Genomic DNA, 26,702 nt, shown 5'->3' with positions numbered 1-26,702 from the left:
AAAATAGGGAGTGAATTTGTTTGTACTAAATTAGCTGGAATACTGAGATGTTTCTCAAACACTGGCAACACAAAATGAGCTGCTAAGCACTTTTAAAAAAAAAAACAACTTTTAAATTACTCCAAATGTGCACAAGCTGAAGGGAAAATGTGAACTGAGGCGGCACCAGTGCTACAGCTGTTCTCAAATTCCAATTGCGTGACGGGCCAAGTGAATATTCCAAAAGGGCATAAGTGTTACATTTCCAACCACAGCCGTAGCTCTAGCTCCTGCGTTCGTTGGGTTATGTCAACCAACACGTATGTAAATCACTGACCTGTGCTGAAGTCAGTTTAGCAGATTTATTTCTTCCTACTAAAACAAAATCCTGGTAAACAGTACATAACTGTGTCTCTACAAACTCCCAGCTATCTGCCAAATAATAAAAATTCAAAACTACAAAAGATGAACTGTATTCAGTAAATATAAATGGGAAATTTAGGCTTTGTGTAGAATGTTTATCAGACTATTTACAGTGCAATACAGATCATTTGAGTTCAGATCTCGCCAGCTTCTCTCTTCTGATCTCTTGCAACAAGATTTGCCATTTGCGCTCTCATGCCGTCTTTCAGAAGAGCTCTTCTCTTTCCTTTCTCTGTCTTGTGACTTCCCTTGAAGATCGGTCTCTAGAGGATCTGAAGTACAAACCAAACCATCAGTGTAAAACATTGCCTCTAAAAGCATTCACGAACGTGCACTTGATGGCAAAGAGCCATTCCTATCAGGAAACAAAGTACACTGCCTCAGGAGGCACATGCAAAGATAATACAAGGTCAGCACCACAAGTCACCCTGCAGTGAACTGAAAGATCAGACAGTCTCTCTTGGTGAGCGTTGGGTAACAGCGTCACCAAGAGCTGACTGCTGCACAAGTAACATTTCTCAAGCGGAAGAGCAGTATGTAGTTATTCTCACCCTGCCCTTAAACAGCTTGTGATTCCCTAAAGTCTGCTCGGCAACTGTTGAAATGTGTGTGGTCCCTCTAACTACAGCTCTATTTCTGTGTCTGTTAGCACTTCTGGGAATTCCGTCAGACAGTAGCTTCCTGCCCGGAGTGCGCCTTTAAGTTAAACTGACTTTCCTTGGACTCAAATACTTGTTCAGTCCAGGGTGTTTGGTACTTTGCCTCTTGAGAAACGTCTGTCTTGCCAGCATCCTCTATTCAAAATAGTGCTGCAATTTTGGACTCAGGGACCACTCTGCTGGCACACATGATCACAGGGTAATGAGGATTTTAATCAAGGCTCAACTACTTCAGGCTATGCAGAATTAAGCATACTGGCTTAATCTGCCCAATTTTAAGAGCCTGTCTTCCAGTAGTGACTATGCTGACTGCTAAGAGCCAGCTAGTCATCAAGCACCCTATTCCCCATCAGGTTCTGACACCCCTGCTACCTTTAGAGCACAGGGGAAGCATTTTATTCCAGAGCTCCAAGGGTACAGAACCATTTCCTTTGCAGCCAAAGGGTTTCACTTAATGCAAAGTGGCTTTTGCCCACAATTCCAGTTGTCTCCAGGTGCCTCGAGAACTCTGCTTTGCTAAGGGGAGAAATCAGCCCGAGGAAACGGTAATTGTCAGGCCACTGATTCCTGTTTAGAAATGGGAATACCACCAGCTTTTCGCCTAGCTTCTGGAACCGCCCCACTTCACGAGCTGTAAGAAATGCTCATCATTGGAACGGCAGATGAGTCAGACAACTCCTGAGGGCACATGTTACCCAACGGGGGGCTGGTTTGGATGCGTTCAGGTGTTCCGAAGTATTCCCTTACCTGCTCTTTAGCAATAGTTATTACAGGGTCTTCCTCACTTCCTAATTGTCCAAACTTCTTTTCTTTAGTTTTCATGTTCAAGACAAATTTAAAAAAGGATTTTAGTATCTCAACCATTTGAGAGTCAACATTATTGTCACTCCCTCCCCTTGTGTCTTAACAGACCTACTTTCTTTTTGGGGCTTCTTTCCCTCCCCCTCACAGATCTGCACAAACCCCTCTTATTCCTTTTAGCACCCAGGCTTGCAGTTACACAAAGCCCGATGTGCATGGAATGCTCTGTAATGTGTATTGTGCTCAGGTGGGTGCAAGAAGGGGATGCACTACCAAACGCAGCTTCCTCAAAGCTGTCCAGAGCGCCGTTCAAGCCTGCTGAGGCAAAAAGCCCGGTGGTGTGCGCACACACAGCATTCAGTGCAAGGGATCACGCTCTTCCCTTGAGGTGCAAAGTATTAATGTTCCTCTTAGATGCCTGTTCCCTCCCAAACTAGGGACTGTTTCAGGGTCAGCTCAAGCTCTTCTGTAATATGGGACATTAAGAATAAAGGGGAAATGCCTGAGCTGCTGCATGTCCGCTAGCCCTCCCAAAACACGGGTTTCCTAGAGAACCTTGCGTCCCTCCTGCCAGAGACTGAGCAGGATGTATCTCCGGCCCCAGCAAACAGTGTACCCCTTTCCCAATGACTGCCCTCCGGAAGACAACGGGTCTGGATCCCCTTAAATGCTGAGATGACACAGACCCAGCCCATGGCACGTGGAGGCCCAACAGCCCTCTTTTAATTGCTTTTAGCAGCCAAGAGGGAAGTTCCGGATTCACCCTAGCAGACTCTCCGGCTGGTTCCTACGTGAGGGAGAGTTTCCTCAACAGCCGGCCACCAAATTGTGCTTCAAGCAGGAAAGCAGATGTTCTCCTTTAGATACACATCCCTATGCTGGGACTTCATTACATGAGTCATGCCTCAACTTGCTCTCTGGCGCTGCAGCTACGGCGACCCTGTGGAAGAACTTCCCAGGCTGGGGAGATGGTCACAGTTTTCACAGACCAGTAGCTTTCAACCTGGGGTTTGTGGATTACGTCTAAGATTTCCAAAGGGGTCCACGGCTCCATTCCAACTTTGTTATGGATCCACAAATAAAAACGTCTGAAAACCAGTGTCATAGATGCTTTCCTTCCCAGCTCTAAAGTCAGCCCTGCTCTCCACATGCCTGTGTGGAGAAGCCATTCACACCAAGCTCTCCCCATGGAAGGAGACCTCCCCCGCCCCGTGGTGCGGTGTGAAGGGAATACATACTTGTGTTTTGAACTCCTGTCTCTGGAACCCCGACGGTGACCTCTGCTGTGGCTGCGTGAGCGGCTCCGGTGGCGTCTGTGTCTGTCTCGCTCTCGGGACCTGGAGCGGGACTTCCGTCTCTCACGGGAAGTAGATCGCGAGCGCCTTCGCCTCCTGTCCCGAGATCGCGATCTGAGAGAACACACAAGCGGTTTCAAACCCTGCAGTTCTGTCCACGAGACACCTCCCTGCCAACGCGGTCAAGACAGGCATTTCCGTGTAACAGAGCATCCGATGAGGCAGCAGCAGCAAATTTCAGCTATGCTTCCGTCACACATCCTTTGTAACGCAGAAAGCAGCCCGGCCTAGAAGGGGCCCATCACCCCGGCACAGAATGTGGTCAAGAACTCAAAGCCGGCAAATTCCAAATGCGGAATTAACTGGCAAGCTCCTAACTTCAATGCCCCTTCGAGCCCCGGCAGCACTCAGAAACGGGATCCGCTCAAAGGCAGGGGAACTGTAGAATAAATGGCCATGGGCAGCACCATGCGAGATCTTTGGAAGGGCTGAAAACGGACTCTTTCCCATGACAATGCTGGTTTTTAAAAAGTAAACTCATTTCGATCTGTCCTAAAACAAGCAGCCAAGATGCCAATACACTTCAGAAGGGGGGTTAAGTGGTCACCAAATTGTTCCTGGTATAGAATGCCATTGTGTGGAAGCCAGATGTCCCTGGCACATCCACCTCGAGTTGCTGGAATCCCAACAACTTTGTACTTCCAAGTGCGTTCCCATCAGAGACAGCAAAGCCTTGTACGCACAAATGATGCGGACATTCTACTGCAGTCGCGTGTTAAAATGCTGGAATTAGTGTGCAGAATGGCCCGTTCCCTGGCAGCCTGGAGTAGTCAGCACTCCTTCGCTCTCAAGTTCCTGCCCTCCTCTGCCCACACCAGATCGTATTTAAAGACTAAGGAGGTGTAGGGTCCGGAAAGTGACTGTTCCCGCTTTCGTTCAATGAGGGCATCAAGTGGGTCGTTGCCGTTATGGCAGTTTGCACAACTATATCCAGCAACCATACAAATTAAATTAGCCAAGAACAAGCACATGCTACACTTGAAGCCTTTGCAGGATTTACATCCTCACCTTCTGCGATCTCTATTTCGGGAGCCAGACCTAGAGAGAGAAGCAAAGATTATTTCGGAGTTAACGACAGAGAAAACTTATGACAGCACTATGGGACAGCACTTGCACCCTTTCTAGAACAGAGCTATTTGCAGGGACACTGCAGCATATCAAGTAACTTGGCCCCTCAACTGGGGCCACTAGCACAGTGGAAATGAGACGTCTATCAACGGCTCGTTCAACTTCCAAAAACCACATTGGTTCAATTGGTTTTGGGTGCTCCATGAAACAATTAAAATGCAAAACCAACAAGCCCCATTTGCTCAGTGCTGAGTATACATGCTGCCTTCTGTCATGTGGATGAACACCTCAGTTTGTCTAACCCCTTAGACCAGCGGGTTTCAGTCTGTGGTCACGGACCCCTAAGGGCTGCAGACTACCTCAGGGGTCCATAAAAGGTTGTCATTAGTATAATAGGGTGATTCTGAACCTGGGGTCCACAGACTATATCTAAGATTTCCAACTGTATCCATTAGAAAATTTTTAGGGATTTGCAAATGAAAAAGGCTGAAAACCCCCGCTCCAGACACAGGCAGCAGTGATTTCTTGGGACTGGGAATTTGTAAAGCTATCATAAGGAGCTGCATAGCAGCTCACGCTTAAGACTACAAGTTCTCCCTTTTGGCAGGTTAACCTTGCACCCATTTATTCACCGGAAATGACATGGAAGAAGTGCTGAAAGCTGAAAAGTCTGGTTTTAAATGGACATTATTAAGCACCCAGTACTTGGACAGAACCTGGTTCCAAGGAACAGCAACGAAGGGTCCTGTGGCACGTTATAGACTAACAGAAAAGTTTTGAGCATGAGCTTTCGTGAGCACAGACTCACTTCATCACTCACGAAAGCTCATGCTCAAAACTTTTCTGTTAGCCTGTAAGGTGCCACAGGACCCTTCGTTGCTGTTACAGATCCAGACTAACACGGCTACCCCTCTGATACTCGGTTCCAAGGAAGGGGCTCAGAGGGAGTATTTTACTGAGGGCAGTATGTCTCATAACTCCTTCACAAGGCAATGCTTTCATTCAATTATAGCACTGAAAGATACAAAGGGGATTCAGCTCACAGAACAGTAACAAGGTTGGAACCGAGCTTGGAGCTAGACAGGTTTAGCACATGCTGAGCTGGTATTGACAAGTTGGGCTCACAGTGCAGAGGGTACATAAGGAAATGGTAAAAATCAATGCTGTCTTACTCCCGTCATCTAACAACCTGAGAGATGGAACAGCAGCACCTTCCTACAGGCGGGCAATGTTTATCATCATAATTGGTGTTTCCTCCTGTATCTTCAAATAAAAAGTGTCACACTAACAGGTCTGAAATCTGACAGCTTTAGGGAGCAATGTTTTTGAAGGGATCATCATCAGACTCCACAAGAGGCCTGATGGGTGGGTACGTATGCTTCTAAGGGTCAAAGCCTGAAGAAGGGCTGTGGTAATTGCTCAGGCAGAGCAACATGGGCAGCCTGCTGGTAGCAAGCCAGGTTCTAGGAATACTTTAGGCAATTGGCACAGGTAGTGTAAAGCTCAGAAGCACCACGCTCAGCTGCCCCAGTGTGGGGTCCAGCACTCAGCTGGCACATGAGCAATCCCACACAGAAGAAAACTATTAACCGGTCTCTCTTGGCCCTCAGGAACCAGGCTTTTGGAAGGATGTAAGCCAGGAGGAGCACAGAGGAGACTGAACCTCTTGGGAAACTGAGCCAACACAGCGGGACAGTGACCAAAGAAACTGAGCATTTTCTCACGGAGAGGATCATGGCCCAGGGTGCGTCAGAGGGAGAGGTTCGCAGGAGGCAGCTTGACTATAAGCCGTGTAGGGCTTTGTTTTAGGACCCAGCACCTTGCATTTCAATGGGTACGTTCCTGGCACCCAGCACACTGACCTCCTCTCCTAGGCAGGCCCTCTGATCGGCCCGAGGAAAGCGCTCTGCAGCTGTGCTTCCTCGGTACCACAGAAGCAGGCCAACTGCAGCAAAGTTTTTGATGAGAGCCCAGCACTCTATTTCTTGGCACCCAAAGACAACGAAAGGGTTTTCTGGACCCAACGGGGGTCCTGATGCGGAAGCACCCTGAGACTGCAGACCATTACAGGCTGCTCACTGACAGGGCAATCAGATGTTGCCACTTGACCCAGAGGCTGCCACCTGCATACAGACACCGTCACTCTGTCCAGGCTGTGCTTAAGCCACATGGTTTCATATCCTAACCTGTCAATCGTACTGGCAGAAGCAGAAAAAGAGCCTCTTCTGGGGTCAGAAGACAGCAGGCAGAGGCGAGTGGTACTAGCATACGAACTCAACAGCCCACCTTGTCTCGCTCCCCCCTAGAGCATTTACAGCCCTTCTGAACAGCAGAGCGAACACCCTCTGGGTTTCCCCTGCTGTGTCCCAAAGGCAAGTCCCTGAATGGCAAGGTACGACAGGCTGATGAATCCGTGAAGACCACTGCCGTCTGTTCACTGCCTTGCCAGCTTCACGCAAAGACAAGTGCCATGTCCTAACCTGAACTCTGCCCACGGAACTTGCGCATGGCAGGAACTACCTGAGCAGACCCAGCAGCACCATCTTAGCAATTTAAGAATGTTAGGCTGTCAACACCGGAGAGTTTTGCTGACAGAACCCATGGAGTGTCCAGATTCCCAAGGCGTTCTGTCGACAGTTAAATCGGTGGAATGTGGTCCTTTTGTCGACAGCGGTCTGCTGTTCCCACGAGGCAGAATGCCTCTGTCGGCAGAGCTCTGTCGCCAGAAAGCCAGCTGGACGTTCCAGGGGGCCCTCTGTCAACAGACAGGGCTTCCGGGATGCCAGCAGCCCTGTATGCTGTGCTTCCGGTCGGCCATTTTGTAGAAAGTGCGGCCAGGCAGTCTGGCTGCGATCTGTTGACAGAAGTTTTGTCGGAAGAAACCTTCTGATAAAAACTTCTATTGACAAATCCCTGTAACCTGGACGCAGCCTGAGATACTGGGCCATAGTTAAAGCCTATGTTCAGAGTTGATTTCTTAAGCACGGGATAAGTCACACAGGCCTGAAACTTCCCAGGAGCCTCTAACCTCTCTGTGATGCAGCCAACATATTTCGCATATTTTTATCAAGTGCACTCCTAGCAGCTCACATAAGGATGTTAACACAGCGCCAGGAATGAGCCCAACACAAGGCTGACCTGCTTTATTGTGGTTATTTCCCATTGCCTATGCTACAGCAGATCGCTTTCAACCCCTAGCGACAGTATTACTTGTGAAAGGATCGGTCTGTCGTATACAGGGCTCTAGTCTTAACAGCCGCGTCCGTGAGATCTGTACACTTTTACAGCCCAGCCCTTGCAGAGGGGCTCACTCGTTTTCACTCACCGTCTGCCCATTCTCTCCTCTCTCTCCCTCTCTTCCCTCCGCCGCAGGCGATCTTGGTTTCTCTTCTCCTGTTTTTCTGCCACCATTTTCTAAGTTGAGAAGGAATTCACATGCTGCATTAGACACGCAATAAGGGAGCTAATGAAGAGGACGGAAAGCTCTTGCAGTTGGAGGCAAAATGAAATGCCAAAGATTTGTGCAACACTTGTTTTTTTCCAACATGTTGTATGGCTCTTCATTGGCCTGAAAAGGGTTCAGATTCTAAGGCCAAAGAAGAGCATTGTGACCATTCTGTCTGACCTCCTGCATAACCCAGGGCAATGACCCTCTCCACAGAGGTCCTTTTCAAGTAGACCCCATTTTAAAAAACACACGAACAATCTAATCTTGTATGATTGCTAGTGATGGAGACTCCCCTACAATCCTTGGTAGACTGTTCTGGAGCTTACATACCCTCACCGATAAAAATGTATGCCTAATTCACACTTGGCTTTTTCAACTTGTGCCCAACAGCTCGTTAGATTGCTGTTTGCTGGACTGAGGAGCCAATTAAATAGACGCTAGGGATGGTGCTCGGTCCTGTCGAGAGGGCAGGGGACTGGACTAGATGACCTCCTGAGGTACCTTCCGGTTCTAGGAGACATGTATCTCCAATTATAAGTATTTGTAGACTGGGGTCTAACGATACCCTTCATCTTCTCTACATTAGACCACAGAGGCCAGCCGATTTGGCTTATCGCGCTAAAGGTATGCTTTTACTCTTCCTCACTCTCATGGCTGTTCTGTTCAACCCTCTCCAATTGGTCAACATCTTTCTTGAACCATGGACACTAAAACCGGCCACCCTTCCAGCCACAGTCAGACCACTTCCAGACAGAGGTAAAATAACCTCTCTGCCTTTGACATTCCCCCGCTCCCGTAGCCAAGCATTGTATCAGCCTTTTGGCCACACAGTTGCATTGCCAGTTCATGTTCAGAATCTGTTCAGAAATACCTGGGAAGTTCACATTTGGCCCTCAGGCAGCCTACTGACTACCCCGGCGCACAGCCGTGAACCAATGCCCCCACTAGAAACACCCCTTTTAACGAGCCTCTTCAGTCACAATTTCACTTAGAAACCAATCAGCTGGCCCTGTTAATGTAATCGTTTGAGGGGTTTTTTAATCAAAATGCGTTGTGTGGCATCATGTCAAACAACTCCCTGAAGTCTCACTATAACATCAACTTCCTTTATCAAACACACCTGTGATCTCAAGAGAGACATCAAGTAAGTTTTATATATCTAATTTCCATAAACCCATCCTGACTGGCATCAATTAATTACCTTCCCCTAATTTCACTAACAGGGTGGTGAAGCTCTGGAATGCGTTATGTAGGGAGGTGGTGGAATCTCCATCCCTAGAGGTTCTTAAGTCCAGGCTTGACGAAGTCCTGGCTGGGAAGATTTAGTTATGGCTGGTCTCAATGACCTCCTAAGATCTCTTCCAGCCCTAGGATTCTAATTCCTTATTAATCAAGTCTTGTTTGTGCCCCGGTACTATGGACTCCAGTTCAGAACAAACCAAGAGCTCTGTTTATGGGTTACAGTAATTCTTTGCCCGGTTCTCTATGGGTACCGCTACGTGGGCATTGTAGAACAGAACAAGTGAGGCAAACCTCCATTTGGAAATTTCATCGATCTTGAATTCAGAGTGCTGCAGAATAAAGACTGTAGTTTCCATACAAGCCAAAGACAGCAGGTTACAAAGCCACTTAAATGAACAAGCAGAGAGCTGGCCAAGACAGAGGGATGGAGTTTAAAATATAACTAGATTACCCTCAGCTGGTCCAATTTTTCACGGATCTGAATGAAGCCCAAGTGTAATTTGCCGCCAAAGTGATCAGCGAGACGCCGGTCATTGTCATGGAGCCCAAGATATGCTGAGCAGACCTCACAGACGCGCAGCTTCTGCTGCTGGAAACTGGATGCAGGCATGGAATTGCGGTATTCTTCCTGCAGAGAGGCAGAGACAGCTCAAACCTGGGGAAAACCACCACCAACACCCCTAGAACACGTGCCACCCTCAGAGCTTGGAGGGAGCGTTTTAAATTTAAACAGAAATCTCATTCTCAAAGGCTGAACCACTTCTAATGCGACAGTGAAATCTGTGCAACAAATTACTATTGCTATGCAACCTCTTCCTTATTTTAAAAAAAAGTAAGAGAGACGCTAATAAGCACCTACAAATAAACACACAGGAACTGCCAGACTGAATCAGCCCAAAGGGCCATCTGGCCCAGTAACCACTCTGATCAGGGCTAGTACCAGCTGCTTTACACAAAGAAACCCTGCAGCACACATTGTTAGATGGATGAAAGCTTCCAGAGAACATTTCATCGCCTTTCATTCTTTGAAACCAATCACTTGCCAACCCACTGTGCAGAAGGAGATGGGAAGCTGCCCAGCTGGGTGCTATGTGCTCCGTTTAATAAGTCAGTTCACCATTCCATAAGCCATAGGAAGTGAGGATATTGGCAAACCTCTGCTTCTTTCTTCTTTGCTCGGACCTTCTCCACTTCCATCAGGATCTTTTGGGATTCATCCACATTGCCTTCAGCTCCCAACTGTTCAGCTTTAGCCAGCAGTTTTCCTATGTCTTCATTCAGCTCATGAACTTTTTCTGCCTAAAGAGAGGAGTTTGCTTTTAGTAAGACAAAGAACCTCTTAAAGCTGGTGGGATTTGCAAGTGAATCCTTTACTTGCACTTACAATTACAGATCCACGGGCCCTACATTTAACTCCTCCACTGCAATCATGCCCCAGGGCTGGTTCCAATGGCCTGCAGTCCCCGCATCCCAGAGAGGGAGAGAGAAAACTGTCCTTTCCTTGCAGGTCCCAATCTCTCCCGCTTCTCTTTCCACCTGTCTTCCACTGCTATCCGGGTCTTTAAACAAGACTGGAGCTTCCCCCCCACATGGACGACAGCTCCCTTGGGGGACTCCCGCCCCCCCTGCTACTAACACCCCAGCCCAAAGTTTTAATTAGTGGGATACAACAAATGATTACGATGAGACGAGCCTAACATCCAGGTCTTTGAACCAGCCCTGCAAGTTGCACTGACTTTTATATTAACCTGGAGCTGGTTTAAATGCACTTCCTGCTTCAAGCAGCAGGGCAAGCTTACGTTGCTCTCTGCATCAGTATTTGTGCAGGAGAGTGCCAACTGGCAGAGCCTTTACTTTTAGAACACAAAGTCCTTTGTCACGCTCCAGTACAAGGCATGCCACCTACTCAGACTGATCACACTTTCAGTGAGCTGGGCTATCGTTAACCCCACATACAGAGAGAAAAACCACTCTCACCCTCTCCACAGGAATCACCTGCATTTTCAATTACACTAACTAATCAAATGCTGTTAGAATGAGTTTGTCTTTATGGCGGTGTTTCCCAAACTACGTGAATAGGTGTTCCATGAACAAATGGCCTGTGCTAGTGATATTTTTCCTTCTAAAATATAAAATAAGAAATTATGTGCATATCAAAAACATAAGAACGGCCATTACTGGGTCAGACCAAAGGTCCATCTACCCCAGCATCCTGGCTGCCGACAGTGGCCAGTGCCAACTGCCCCAGAGGGCGTGGACCGAAGACAATGATCAAGAAACTTGTCTCCTGCCATCCATCTCCAGCCTCTAACAGAGGCCAGGGACGCTGTTCCTACCCCCTGGCTAATAGCCTTTTATGGACTTAACCTCCGTGAATTTATCTAGCTCTTCTTTGAGCTCTCTTATAGTCCTGGCCTTCACAGCCTCCTCTGGCAAGGACTTCCACAGCTTGACTGTGTGCTATGTGAAAAAGTACTTTCTTTTATTAGTTTTAAACCTGCTACCCGTTAATTTCATTTGGTTTCCTCTAGTTCTTATATTATGGAAACAAGTAAATTATTTTTCTTTACTTGTTCCCATAATTTAAGAACTAGAGGACACCAAATTAAATTAAAAATACACTGAGGTATATTTATAATGCATTCATAATATAGTTATGTGACTTGTGCAAAACAGACATGCAAAAACACTCTTCCCATTAAAAACTATCAAATGTTTTTATTATTTTTCCAGTACATTTCTGTAAAAATAAATTGATAAAAATCACAAAATTTAAAAATATTTTTCCATACCTAATTTATTTTGCATTTCCTTTTCACAAAAAAATGTTTTTTGTGCTTTAAAAACAGTCTTTTTTTTTAAACTATATTGTCCTTTCTATTTTTGTACAAAAGACCGATACTAGCTATCCTTCTTTTAGCTGTTATACTGATGTCTTGGTTTGAGTTTGTACTTCATTTTCAATTTTTATACTTAATTATAACTGTTATATCAGAAGGACATTAGTTAATTCTGATGATTTTCTCTTTTTTTCCTTAGCAAAATAAAAGACAACTAAAAAAACTCTTTCAAATCAACTTTTGAGCATTATGTGCAACAATTTTTGGGTATGAGACCCTCCCCACCCCAACATGTGTGTGTTCTGTCAATATATTCCAAGCCCGGAAGTGCTCCACAGCCAAATTAGTTTGGGAAACGCTGCTCTATGGTATTCTGGCTTCACTGGAGCGGATGCCTATTCCCAATCTATTAGGAAAGCCAGTTTTTCTGTGATCGAATGCTCTAGAGAACTGGGTCAGCAAACACAATAGCAGCATCCTTATTTCTTCTTCACCCCACCTAAAGGTGGTTTATCACTATCTACAGTAAACTAATCAAAGCTTTCAAACGAGTCCTACACTCGCTCGCGGGATTCCAAGAGGGAGAGTAACTGGCTGGTTACAAATTTAAGCAGCCCTGGAACGGAGTTGAGGAACCAGACACCTCAGGTTTTCTGCCTCAGAACACATCTTCCCAAGAACCACAAATGGTGTGGGTTGAAATCAAAAATACTAATAATCAGGGTGGTTAATGGGGATGGGAAGCTCGGACCATTGCTGGTTCTTGGACAGCACTGGCAGACCAAGATCCCAGGACATCTGCAGCCTGAATGCCTCAGGCTTGTAGGGCTGGATAGGGTAGTCTCGAGCTTTGTTAAAATACAGCACTAATATTTATACATCGTATATTAAATGCAAGATGCTTTGGCATATTGGGTTGATTAACACGACTTTAGCGCATTACTCACTAGCAGCGAAGCCAAAAGCAAGTTATGCAAGTCACTTTGAGCACCTGTCAGCCACCTCACCCCAGAGGCATTCAGTATCTATTTGGCGGGTGTTACAGGAAAAAGGGGAGACAAAAATATGCCCAATGTACTAAAGCACTCTAATGTTTTTAACCCTCTACTTATAAAGACAACTGTCCCAGTTACCTGGCGTCCAAGTGACAGGGCTCAGAGGAAGACACAGCAACCGCAACATTTTAAAATATGAATATTTTAGGATCTGATAATCAAGACTTTCCAGGGCTGGAAGCAGATGTCATGTATCCCAAGTGAAAGGTGGAAACATCCCTGTTCTGCCTTGGTACACTAAGCCCCTGCGCTCACCATGAAGGGAGAAACTATGAAGGCACATCCACCCGGACTACAGAAGAGACCAAGCAGCAAAATATACACTCTACAAACTCCAGGCCAGAGGGGTGGGAGAATGGGCCAGGTATGCATGTGTACCTGTAAAGATCTCCTGTCTAACGACGGACAATGGAAAGTTAATGGTCACAGGGAGTGTATCTAGGAGCCATACGATGAATAAGGAAACAGGGATCTTCTAACATGGATTAGAGGTGGCAAGAAATCACTGCTTAAATTGCCACTAGCGCAGGCTGTTTCAGGAATGTTCATGCCACATTCCACTAGAAGACCCCCACCTCAGCCAGTCAACATCCCAAAGGAGCAGGAGACAGCACGGAGTCACCTCAGAGCTTCGGGACCCAAGGGCATACCCAACTGTGAGGGTCGGCAATAATCAAGAGAGCTCTTGCCCTGCTGAGTAGCAAAGGGAAAATGGTGTCATGTAGAAAAACTATGCTGGGCAGAGTCACCAAGCCGAAAAGCCAAGTCACTCAGCCCAGACAAGAGAGGGGCAACCCTGTCCACTCCGCACTAGTAACTCTTTACATGGTTGTGAGACAGGACAGCAGCCCAAACAAAACTAGTTTTCTGTGTGTGGAAGGAAAAAGGTTAATGCAGCAATTTTCATCTTCAGCTTTATCCTCAACACGGTTTTCTTGTCCGTGCAGGTAAGAAACCCACCGCCACCATCACAGAAGGCCGAGAGCCACGTTTCAGTACTATGGCTCGCTTACAGTCTCCTGGTTCAGCAACCACCTTTCGACACAGAGAAGCCCTCCCCACAGGCCCTTGGAACACGTGCTGAAGAGCGATACCTTTGCAGACACTTCAGCACTGATCTCCTCCTGAGTTTCAGCCAGGCGTTTCTTAGCTAGCTCGGTTCTCCGGTCACACTCGGCGATGAAGGACTCCAGGTGATCCATAGCCTGTGCACGTTCAAACCAAGAACAGGCGGTTTTTCCTGCGCTTTGGCTCTCTGACTACTGAGCGCGAGCCAGAGGGATTCCTTTACAAATCACAACTCACCACACAGCTCCCTTTTTTACCTGAGTGGATGCAGGGCAACACTCTCACACTGGTAGGCTGGCCCACTGACCTGATCCAATACAGCAATTCCTACTTTCCACATATTAGCAGCGCCCACTCTGGGGAGCGCACAATTCTAAATGGATGGCAGAGGTCAGCCTGTCCTTTTCCCTTCATCTGCTTGTCTTGTGAAGCAGCGAGACGGGGCGCTTTTAGCTACTGCCCCACAAAAAAGGCTGTGTTCAGCCTTAAGCCACCCATCTGTCCCCATCTCCCCTGCCCCCCAACATAGTGTCGGTCACCTCTCTAAGGGGCCAGGATGCCATGTTTTCTTCACTTAGTGCATACTATCGCTCACTGTGACATAACTTAAATGGCTTGAAGTGTGAATAAGCTGCCTCCCCAACCCTTGGGCATCACTGGGTTATGCTAATCTAAGTGTCGGTGGGACAGCTGCTTCTGCTGACATTCTTGCCACTGACAGCAGGGCCTGGAGTAAGTCACTCGATGGGAGAGCTCTCTCTTGTTGGCTTAGAGCAGTGGCACTAGCAGTTCTTCGGTGGTGCAACTGCATGTGCTGCTATAAGCAGAGACTGTAAAAATTGGATTTTTGCAGACACAGGTACAAGTTTTGTAGCCAGAACCCTGCAAATTTGCAGATATCTGCTTTACATCCATGGGTATCGGTATCCACAGACGCAGACACGGGTATCTGTAGGTCATTGTTGCAGATGCAGATATAAATTTTGTATCCACCCAGGGCTCTGGATGTTAAACTCTGCTGCGTAGCCATGGCATAAGTGTGAGGGAAGACTGACAGGATGCAAAAGCAATGGTAACTGTGATATCAGTGATCTCAAAAGGGGGCAGAGGGAATGGGAGGGTGCCAGTCATTAACGAACTGGTTGAGAAGACCAATTTACAGGTTTAGCTAGGAAAATAATGAATTAAGGAGAAGGAGATAGAAAATGGCTCCGTTATTTCAACAGAAATTAAAACTCAGTCAGTTGCTTGTCTGGTTAAGGAAGGGAATTTCACTGACACCACCCTGCCCTGCCCTTCCCTACCTTTCCCAGGTCAGTAACCACAGCAGGCTCAATATACCTTATTTTGACCATATAAGCGTGCAAAGAGAATGAAGAGTGCCCTGAACAGTTTCTGACCTGTCCCTAACTTGACGTGGTCTCCCCATTGAGATCTAGCGGGGATTCACAGCTGAAACATCAGCACATGGACAACAGGGGCATGCAGACAGCAAAGCAACCAGGAGGGAAGGTTAGCATTGCTTTTACACTATCCCTCAGCTCTAATGGTGTAGAAACGCACACTGGCAAAGGTACGATTACCCAGAGCAGGTTTTTTATATAAGAATTTACCATGTTTGCAGCCCATCAGAGCGTATTTCCAGCTTCGCTGAAGAGCAGCGAGGAATACAGCCAGTTTCCAAAATCTTCCCAAGTTTTGCAAATGCCCTAATTATTTTTAACTCTTCTATTCAGCATCAGGGTGATATGGGGAAAGGGACTACAGATTAGCCAACAGTACAGCAGACAGAGGGGCAGACGTGTCAGCCGGACTTCAATGCTCAGTCTTAAAAAGTTACACTCAGCTGTTTATACCCAAATTAAAATAAAAATTAAAAAAAAAAATCACACTACTTACATCCAGCTCAAAAAACAGGTCTCTCTCTTTACTCGCAATCTCATAATCTGCTCTCAGTGCCAAGTCATGGATCTTCGTACATTCTCCCAGGTCCATGCGCTGTAGGGAAATCAAGAGAAGGTCGACGTAAGAAGCTTCTGCTGCTGCCACAAATACTGATATTTAACTCCTGACTACTATGTAAACGCTCATTTCACCACAGGCCTTCAAAAGCAACAGGAGACGTGCCCACAAGACGTGCCCGGCTGCACCGCTCTGCCGCGTGCTTGTAGAGAACCGCTAATTTCATTAAATTTAAGCAAAATGTGCCACATAACAGTCAGAGGAAGGTAGGAGGAACTAGTCATGACTCCCAACATTTAAGGGGAAAAGAAAAAATGCATCCACGTGGGGATAACTGAAAAACCATCTAGGGAAACCAGGTACAGCCCCAGAGCACTCGAGTGCTGTTCTTGGTTAACAGCCTGGAAGAAGCAAGCATGGGAGCAGTGACCAGTATTGCCCATGTACCTTCTAGCAGCCCCACTGAAAACGCCTGTGCTCAGGGTGAGCCATTCTAACGCAACTGTGGATTTTAAGTCCCACTGGACCAATGGAGGGGCCTCTTTTGCACAAGCCCATATGAGTGACCTGACTAGCAAGCAGGGGTCACACAAATTAAAAAAAACATTTAAATAAAAAAAATCCCATCTGCATTTCAATTACAAGTTTATTTAAAAAATAAACCTATTTACAATTCGAAACGGATGAACTATGTTAAGACCAAGTCAAACCTCTGAACTGATGGAATCACTGGCTAAGCACTTGGAACCAGGGTTTGTTACAATGGTAAGTTAGTTTTGAAAAGAGCACCACCTTCTGCAAGCGGGCAGAGTATTTTCTTCCCTTCAGTTCATTCAACTACTTCAGACCAATAACTAGCTTATTCAAAGAAAACTCGAATTCGAAAAGGCAGGAACGCTTGTTCTCTTCCAATCTATAAATAAAACTAGGTGAAAGAGGCTGAAAGCTACTTGTTCTAAAATCTCAAAGGACATGATGACCAGGAACAATAAGGTAAACTCACTAATTACAACTTCCTTTTGTTTATCAAAACGTATTTGAATGTCAAATCTCTCTCTTCTTATGTAACCAGAATACTTAAAGGCAGCCTTAAGCAATAAAACTTAAAATGTTGTTTGCGTGTTTAGTTGCATTTGCATTTCAATCCAAAGAGACCTTGATGCAACAAACAGAAGTTAGTCCAGTAAATACAAAATCCATCAGTCACCATCTTCTAACATAACAAACGGTAGTCTATAAGGTGCCACGGGACTTCTTGTCGCTTAAACAGAAGTGTATCAAACTAGCACACCCTTCTGGTTAGCAAAAAGGAAGCATCGAATTTAGCATAAAGGGGATGCATTGGAACAGGTAAAGCAAAGAGCAATGACGATGATTAGGGGGCTGGAGCACATGACCTACCAGGAGCAGCTGCGGGATTCGGGCTTATTTAGTTTGCAAAAGAGAAGAGTAAGGGGTGATTTGATAGCAGCCTTCAACTTCCTGAAGGTTGGGGGGGGGGGCTCTAAAGAGGATGGAGAGAAACTGTTTTCAGAGGTGTCAGATGGCAGAACCAGGAGCAATGGTCTGAAGCTACAGAGGGGGAGGTGTAGGTTGGATATTAAGAAAAAACTATTTCAGCAGGAGAGCGGTGAACGGCTGGAATTTATTACCTAAAAAGTGGTGGAATCTCCGTCCCTAGAGGTTTTTAAGTCTCGGCGTGACAAAGTCCTGGCCTGAATGATATAGTTGGGGTTGATCCTGCTTGAGGCAGGGGGCTGGACTAGCTGAACTCCTGAGGTCCCTTCCAGTCTTAGGATTCTATGAGTGCAAGGGACTGAACTCAATGACCTCTTGAGATCTCTTCCAGTTCCATGAGATATTTATCTCTTATGTTTATGTTAGCTGAAGAAGTGGGTCTGCACCACAATAGCTCATCACCTAATAAATGATTTTGTTAGTCTTTTAAGTGCTACATGACTGCTGGTTTGTTTTGTGAAGATACAGACTAACACAGCTACCGTCTCTGCAACTTATGTTTACGTTATGTGCACACATTTATATTAACAGTTACCAACCAAGGGGAAGTCAGTGTTTCTTTTGGAAACTAACTAAAAAAAATAGAAACAAAACTCATAACATGGAATCTGCAATCATTGATTTAATTTCTCTTGCCACCCAAAGACTAAGTAGGACTGTCCCTTTGCTGCAAGATGCTTCAATTGCTGCAACCATCTGCTCCTCATTTTTAAATCTATTTCCCGTTATCAACCAAAAAATTCAGCAGCTTTAAGGTTTTAATTAAAATGTTAACAACGGACCGGACCCCTCTGGTTTCATCCCTGCATTTATCAACGTCTTCTGGCAAGATTCTGAAGTGGCTTTTTTTTCTTTTTTAAATGAAAAAGTATATTTACTACCTGGAGCGCTCTAGCGCCAATGGCCCATGTATGAGTGGCGAACACATTCCAAGCGAGCCGTCAGAGTCACACTGCAGAGATGTCTAACCATGACTCTGTACACCATGATGATTAAGGGGTTAAGCAGACTAAGATTAAAACTAAATCTCTCTAAATTAGCTAGCCAGTACCTGAGGGAAAAACCTGGAGAACTGTCTACAAACGTTTGATCTCCAGGGAATACTCCTGCAGCAGCAGCCGCTGTCGCCCTATCGCGTTGGAGGACAGTCCCGATTTCTGTTATTTGCAAAGGAGAGTAGCAGACGTCACACACACTACCACACACAGGGTTGGGCAATAATTTTTGATGGGGGCCAGTTCAAGGATTTATAATCAGTCAAACACTGCCCTCTTCCATTATAGTAATGGAGGAGGTGAAGGGTCTGGGATAGAGGTGGGTGCAGAAGAGAGCTCTGAGTAGGGACTGGGTGAAGAAGGGGTTTAGGATCTGGGAGGGAGTTCAGTAAAGGAGAGGGCTGTGACTGGAGGTAATGGATGAGGGTGCTGGGTCTGCAAGGGGGTTAGCTAGGGCAAGAATGCACAGGTAAATGAAAATATCTTGAATCAAACAACCACAGAATCTATATGGATAGAAATTCCATGCTTGAATACTAAGATTACAGCAGTAGGAACACACTACCGACTCTGTGGCCAGGAAACTAGAAAACTCAAAAGGTAATGGGGGGTTCGACCATCCGCATATTGACTGGGAACATGTCACCTAAGGAGAGAGAGAAAATTTCTAGACACCAATAACTACTGCTTCTTGGAACAGCTAATCCTGGCACCCAAGGAGGAGACCCAAGTCTTGACAGTCTGAAGTGGCACACAGGATCTGAGCCATGAAGTGACGAAAGAGACCATAATGTAATTAAACGTAAAATGCTTGTGATGCAAAAAAATACCAAAGAACCCTATCACAGCAACATTTAACTTCAAAAAGGAATACACAAAAAGACTAGTCAAATGTTAATGAAAAGGAACAGTCATATGAGTGAAATGCGTGGAAGCTACATTGCAACTTGTTCAACATTATAATAGAGGCTCAAAATAAACGTATACCCCCAAGTTAAAAACAAACAAAAAAAAAAAAAAACTAGAAGACCAGAGAAAAATCCACGATTGATAAACAGAGCAGAGAGACTGATATAGACAAAAAGACATCCAATAGTATTGGGAAGTCAAATCCTACTGAGGAAACCAGAAAAGAGCACAAACTCAAGCAAGGAGGCCTAATTGTGTAATTAAGCAAGCCAAAAAAGAATCTGAAGAGCAATTAGCAACTGACACACAAACCAGCAGCATTTTTAAAGGACATCAGAAGCAGGAAGGCTACTAAACAATCAGAGGGGCCACTGGATGACTGAGGTGGTAAAGAGGCCTCTAGGAAAACAAGGCCTTATGGGACAAGCTAAATTAGTTCTTTTCATCATTTACTCCCGGGGGAATTCTGCACCAGGACAGAATTCAGGTCCCTTCCATACTTGGATCCTGCTGGGCTGAGCCTGCTTGAGCCATACCTAGATTGAAGAGGCGGAAAAGAGCAAGGCTGAGGATGTATGCGAGACCGTCTCTCGCTCCCTGCAGAGCCACAAAGTTGTGCTAATGCACCTAGCGAAGAATCTGTCAAAAAACATTCCCTGAACTCATTTTTTTGCTTGTATTGCTACAGATATATTTGCTGACAGGTATGCTGGTAATTTGTTTCAACAGAATTGAAAATGGCATGATTATATTGTGTTATTGCAACAGCTAAAACATACGTCGTTCTAAAATACCGTCTGCAGGTTTTACAATATTTTGGCACAGAATTCCCCCAGGATTACGTAAAAATCCACCTTTCAAACTCCCCGGGGGTATCTGGGTGGTTACAAACTCCTAACACCTATTCCTCCAAACGAGGACACCCAGAATTCTGAGAATTACCCCTTTATACCATTTGGGCCACTGACCTTGTTCCCATGGAAAAAGCGAGCAGAGGACAAAAGGTCTCTCTTCTGGGCTAAATTTCTGCATGACCAGAGGGGGTACCCTTTGCATTCACCTTCCGCTAGGAAACTTTATAAATTCATTCTTGTCTGGCACACTGTTTCAACTATTTCTCTGAAGTTGAGGCCACTTTCCCCACATCAGCCACATGTCTCCACCTCCCCTCCCTGAAATATTACGATCCCACAAGAACACACAAACATTTGTATTCAAAGCACAATGAATTCCTAAAATACTTGTGCTAGATCCAATAAGATTAGACTTAATGCAGGAAGGCATGCCCCCGATACTGCAAGAAATTGCCATATTTGTCACAAGTGCCAAAACAGCCTTTGCTACAATTGTTCCGACTAACAAAATTATGGTCTCTGAGTTGTACAAACTAAAGATTAAATACACTTGACCTTCCTGAACCCAAAAACCTTGGGAAAGGGCCTATACTAAATTAGGGAATTTTCTGGGCCCTAGGTGCTCATGTATATATGCTTTTTTGTTCTGAAGGTGAAAAAAACATTTTGCAAAGTACTGAATTTTAATTTCACAAGTCACATATACAGAACTACATACAGAGAGGGTGGGTGAGTGAGTGGGGTGGGGCGCTTACCTGGCATCCCACTCTGGGGCAGGAAGGGAGGACACCTGGCTTCAGGGCGCCCCCCTGCCTCCAGGCACTGCCCCCTGCAACTCTGGACAAGCACTATGCTGTGCTGCCACTCCCCCAGCTGCAGGTGGGAAGGGGCAGTGCACAGAGCCACTTCCTCCCTCCCCTGCCAGGGTCCCAACGACGCATGCTCGCTGATCAGGGACCCCTGGATGAGGGAGGTTCAAGTGTACTGAACTTTCCTCTGTTAGGACCAAGCATGCCAATACAGCCCCCTCATAACAAAAGGAAAGGCATTTTAAGCAGCCTAGCTTGACTACAGAAATACAAAATAACTGGTTTTATAACCATTTAATATTTACTGTCAGAAAGCAGGCCTCCAGGAAGATTTCAAATGTTTGGAATCATCCCTAACATGCAGCAATCTAGCTCCTGTGTAGCGATGACGGGAGACAGGCTGCATTTTCTTTTGAACGTTTGTCTCTGGTACCCGTAATGCATAACTCTCTCTGGTGGTGTCCCTCTTCCACAATTAACCTTCCCCCTGCTCCCCCCCGTTTTTTTTTTAAATTCAGACACCTCAAATTAAGATACTTCTAAATGCATAAATCTCTTAATCATCACCAAATTCCTACATCCTCATTTTTTCTCCTACAGAATACATTTGAACTGAACACCCAGCTTCTTCCCAGGAGCAGAGGGAAAATCTAGAAAAGTAGAGAGGCGAATAGGGTTCCTCCTTTCATGTGAAGATTAAACAAAATCTTTGACACGCATTCTCACGCTCTCTAGTCAAACTAGCCCCAACAATAAGATTATAGTGAACTACAAATTGCCATTAATATTTTAATAAATTCCTCATTAAAAGAAAGCTGTTCCCTGGAGAGTTCATTAGGATAGCCCCTGATGCAGTAAGACACCTCAGAGTTACATAGATGGGCTTTGATCCGGTCTGCTACGAATAGCAGATGGGCTGGAAGAGGCTGCGGTCTTGTGTTCCATTTAAAATTCATATAGCGCAAAGCCAGAAGGGACCACTGTAACCCTCTACATCTGACCTACTCTAGAACAAAGGCCTGAGACTTGCCCCACAATAATTTCTAAAGCAGGTCTTTTAGAAAAAAACATCCAAGTTTGATTTAAAAATAGTCTATGCCGAAGAATCCCCCATGATTTTTGGTCAATTATGTCAATGGTTAATTACTCTTGCAGTTAAAAAGTACTAATTTCCAGTTTGAATAGTCTAGTTTCAACTTCCAAGCCACTGAATCAACTTCGAAATTTCTCTGCTAGACTGAAAAATCCATGTTCAAACATTCATTCCCCAGACAGACTGATCATCATCTTAACCTTCTCTTTGTGAAGCTAGAGCGCCTTGAAGTCTATCACCACATGGCGTGTTTCTATTCCTTTAATCAGTTTCATGGCTCTTTTCTGAACCACCTCCAATCAACACACTCCATGAATTATGGACAGCTAAACTGGACACGGTATTCCAGCAGCGGTCACACCAACGTTCCCCATAAGATGAGAGCTTGGGCGCGGGCCACCCACGACAGATTTAGGTGCCACCCACCTGACTGCCCACAGCAACCCACTGTGAGCAACAGGTGTTTTTATGGTAGTGCACATCAGGACTTGCTTTTTTTTTCAACCCATGGATGGAAAACAGAGGGATCACTGTCTATTACTGCTAGATATACTCCTATTTTATGTATCCACTGATCTCATTAGCCTTTTTAGCTGCATCGTCATACCAAGCGTGCGTCCCCACTAGAACTAACTTCGAAGTGAGGCACTACATTCAAGTAGCCAGCAGAGAGTCTACCCTCATCTTCCCTTTCTTGGAAGTTAACTTCAAAGTAGGGAGCCCAACTTCAAAGTCCTTACGCCACTCCTGAGAATGGAGCAGTGCCCTACTTCAAAGTTTAACTGTGAAGCAGGGTGCGTGTAGAAGTCATAATTCCAAGTTGCGTCCTGAAGTTATTTTTGTAATATGGACACAGCCTTGGTGAATAATCACCTGAACGCCAACTCCACGACACCTGAATCTTTTTCAAATCCTGCTCCTCAGGAGACAGATGGCTCTGTCAATGACCTGTGCTCTTTAATATTTACTCCTCCTCCAATCTGTGGGTCACCTGGGAACTTCAGTGATGGCTTCGTGTATTCTTCCAGTGCAGAGGTTAAATATGGGCCAAGAACCAACTCCTGTGGGATCCCACTGGAAACACACCTGTGCACCTCACAAAGCGGGTCTTTGCCCACAAAGCTTATGCTCCAAAATATCCGTTAGTCAATAAGGTGCCACAGGACTTCTTGGTGTTCTGTTCAGTGATGACTCCCCAGTTAGCTACATTTCGAAACCAATCAGTTAGCCAGATTTTAACTCATTCAACGTTTGGCATGTTAATTTTATGGCTTTCTAGGTTTTTAATCAAAATATCACATAGTATCAAGTGAAACATCTCTCAGAGTCAAATACATCACATAAACAATAATACTTTTATTTGCAAACTCATCAACAGGTAAGTTTGAAAGGATCTATTTTTCCTAAATCCTTGTTCACTTAAAGATTTAAATGGGGATAATTACTGTATCTGATATGAGACTTGATTAATAAAGAACACCTGGGTGCTCCATTTTAGCACCGGATACAGGATTACTTTTGACCACTTCCACATAATTCTACAGTCAGACTTTTTCCACCAGCAACGTACACGTGTCACAGAGATCTGTACCGAACCTGACGCATCAGTACGTTCGATATGTGGAGCGACACTCAGCAGATGCCAGTTAGGAAAGATCAAGAGCGTACGTGGCAGGTAGAGGGACATGATATGAACTTCCACGGCCTTTTATTTCACCCTATCTTGGTAATATCAAGAAAGACACTTACTGTTCCTGCCAGGATATCATGAGGGCAGCAGTCCAGAAGATGGCTCTTGCAAACACGATCATCTGTAAACTTCACCCTTTGCCTGGTTTCATCTCCTGAAATTCATGTGTGGGTTTAAATAAGAGTGCATTAGAATGCTGATAAAGCACGAAGGTGCTGGTAGATCATTTCGGCTCAATATGCAGATTAAAAATACTTCCTGTTCCCCAAGATTGTTTGGAAAAGCTTAGAGAAGAATACATTATTCTGGAATTTTCATAACTGGCAATTGAAATATTAATGCTGCATTTAGATGACCAGAGCACCACATATTAAATATGGTGCTGGAATGGCAAACAGTGCCCACGGCCTGTTATCTATGCAAAGAGGCAGCACAGCCAGAGCAAAACAAGACAACCTGGCTGACAGCCATGACAATTTTCTTATTTCCTCATTTAAACATACAAAGGCTAGGGGCAGGAGATGCTGAACCCATGCTATCGGAGGGCCACGAATCACACAACAGGACTGTGCCTGGCAATTTCTACAGGCAACTGCTATTTGCTAATCCAATAAGCTAATGCATCAGTCCCATTGGTACAGACAGCCAAATATGCAATGTGCTTTCCAAGGCCATGAAAGGAAGGAAACACTTTAAATGCTGGCCTGGGACACAAAACATGTCCTTCCCACCCCACTATCCCACCCCCCAGAAAACATTTTACACTTGGGAGCCACTTAAACAAGACAATATCAGAAAAGCAAAAATAAATAAATAAAAAGAAAGGAAGTTAGTCAATACACACTGCGAGCTCCAACACATACTATACCCTTCTGCATTCTTCAAGACCTCAGCTGCAGAATTTTATGCCCACTGTTGAAAAGTTTTAAAGGAAAAGTTTTCTTGCCCACACCTGCAGTAAGGAAGTCAGGGGAATGATACATAAAAGTAAAGGCAAAGTGGCAATGGTATGTGACAATTTTATAGCTAATCTGTGTATATGACACAGGTATGTGTAATACTAAAGTATGAATATAGCTTAGGATTTTCAAAGCATCCAGGATTAATGTAGTGTCTACTGAAAATGGTTCTCTCTCTCTCGCTCTCTCTCTTTTTCGTTCTCTTTTTTCTTTCTAAGCTACACTCTTAAAATTACTTGTGAAAAAAGCAAACACTTTTTTTTGTTATAACAGCTTTAAAAATTGGTTGTGACTCACGGCTCGATGAACATGAGGCTTTTCTGCAACTCCCTTGCAGATTGATGTAGGCAGGCAAAGATACACTGAACCTTTATAAATAAAAGAGGGGCCACAATTGTTCAGTTTGTATGAAATAAAAATATGGGAAGCAATTCAAAAGCAACTCAATACACAAAGAAAGTAAAGGCACTTAATTCACTTACGAAACAAAGTGCAAAGTACCAGGACAGCCCTGCTAATGTGCCAGAGTGAGTTTAAATATTCAGTAGCTCAGCAGAAAAGAAAATACAAACCATAGCAGGAAAATGTTTTGCAAAAGATGCAACATTCCTGTCCTTGGCAACCGGTATGAAGGGCAGTGTCTATGTACACACCTACCTAACATGCATCTGTGTGAAAATATTATGGCTGGAAAGTCTCTCCCTCGAAATATTAAGTCAGGAAAGTTAGACTTTCAGCTCACCTTGCAGTGCAATGGCAGAGGCTTTCAAGGCTGGTTTTAGGGGAGGCTTAGATTGGTCGTGTCACAGAACTGCATGCTAAGCATGTCCTCCGGAGTCCCAGAGAAAGGCTGCACGGGGCTACTCCTAGCCTACTCTGGTGAATAAGGCTACAGGAAGAGGCTGGCAAGGGGCTCCCCGTTCTCGAGCCCAGGCTCCCTAGAATAACGAGTCAGCCAAATCCCGCACGTGGGCTCTCAAGTTGACCCAGAGACCAGCGAGTCCCGCACCGAGCTGCCCGGCGGGCCCCCCCGCGCGAGGCGGGTCTGAGCCGCGAGGCGCCCCCCAAGCCCCCGACGCGGGCTCGGCCTCGGGCACGTGGCCTCCAGCTGCCGGGGCTTCACGCGGACCAGGACAGACCACACAGCCGGCGGCGCCCTGCAGGCGGAGGCGGGGCGCGTCGGCAAAGCCTCGGGCGCTGGGTCCGGAGGCTCCAGCGGGGGCCAGCGAGAGCCCCGGGCTCTGCCCGGCTCGGGCCCGGCGCCAGGCCCCTGCGGGGACGGAAGCGAGCGACGATCAGTCCCGGGAAGCGGCCTCGGGCTCGAGGGGGCTGCCCGGATCGGGCCCCGCCCGGAGCCGGCGCTGCGCTGCCCGGGCCCGGGCCCAGCGCGGCCGGTGCCGGCCCCAGCCAGGCCGCGGCGCTTCCGGCAGGCCCCGCCCGCCCCTACTCACCGTCCCTGGCCGTGCCCATGAGCTGGTCCAGCAGCGCCCGCATCTGGGCCTGGGCCGACATGGCGGGCGGCGCGCGGCTGCTCGCGGCGGAGACCGGGCGGGCGGGCGGGCGAGGGGCGCTGGCAACGGCTCCGGCGTCGCGTCGCGTCGCGTCCGGCCGCGACGGCCCGCGCGCAGCACGCCGGGCGGAAACAGCCCCGCCCGCGCGGGGCATGCTGGGAGGTGTAGTCCTGCCCGACCGGGCTGGGAGGAAGGGGGCGTGTCCCCTACTCCGCCCCCCCCCCCGCCCTTCCCCGGGACCGCCGCAGCCAGTGCCCCGCCCCTCCTCCCACTCACCCGTCTGGACTAGGGGCGCAGTGCGCGGGGGGCTCCCCGGAGCGCCCCACAACGCTGGGGCCTCCCTGGAGATGCGTGTCCCCTCTGTCCCCGCCCGAGGCCTCCCTTCTAACCCCTTCTGTCCCCCTCCAGGGGCTCCCTTCTAACTCCACCTCTGCCCCCCGCCAAGGGTTCCCTCTGCCCCCCCT

The 26,702-nt window shown here is 46.5% G+C and overlaps 1 protein-coding gene across 3 annotated transcripts; it reads right to left on the bottom strand.

The window, feature by feature from the left end:
- Window positions 1-471: 471 nt before the first annotated feature.
- On the bottom strand, window positions 472-26,343 carry LUC7L (LUC7 like). 3 transcript variants are annotated; one of them, XM_075010691.1, is made up of 11 exons: window positions 26,179-26,342; window positions 25,025-25,095; window positions 23,828-23,922; window positions 15,838-15,936; window positions 13,965-14,075; window positions 10,131-10,274; window positions 9,427-9,603; window positions 7,611-7,699; window positions 4,226-4,255; window positions 3,101-3,271; window positions 472-674 (listed from the first exon to the last, which is right to left on the bottom strand). In XM_075010691.1, the coding sequence occupies exons 4-11, from the start codon at window positions 15,931-15,933 to the stop codon at window positions 608-610; spliced, it is 885 nt and encodes a 294-aa protein (XP_074866792.1). In that variant the 5' UTR covers window positions 15,934-15,936; window positions 23,828-23,922; window positions 25,025-25,095; window positions 26,179-26,342; the 3' UTR covers window positions 472-607. The 3 variants fall into 3 exon arrangements, with proteins under 3 accessions (XP_074866792.1, XP_074866790.1, XP_074866791.1); XM_075010690.1 differs by lacking the exon at window positions 25,025-25,095 and adding an exon at window positions 1,809-1,870 and having other exon boundaries at window positions 539-674; window positions 26,179-26,343; XM_075010689.1 differs by lacking the exon at window positions 25,025-25,095 and having other exon boundaries at window positions 26,179-26,343.
- Between the last annotated feature and the right edge of the window lie 359 nt (window positions 26,344-26,702).

Source organism: Carettochelys insculpta, chromosome 16 (genome assembly GCF_033958435.1).
Source record: "Carettochelys insculpta isolate YL-2023 chromosome 16, ASM3395843v1, whole genome shotgun sequence".
Taxonomy (NCBI): domain Eukaryota; kingdom Metazoa; phylum Chordata; order Testudines; family Carettochelyidae; genus Carettochelys; species Carettochelys insculpta.
This window is presented reverse-complemented; position numbering and strand designations above follow the sequence as displayed.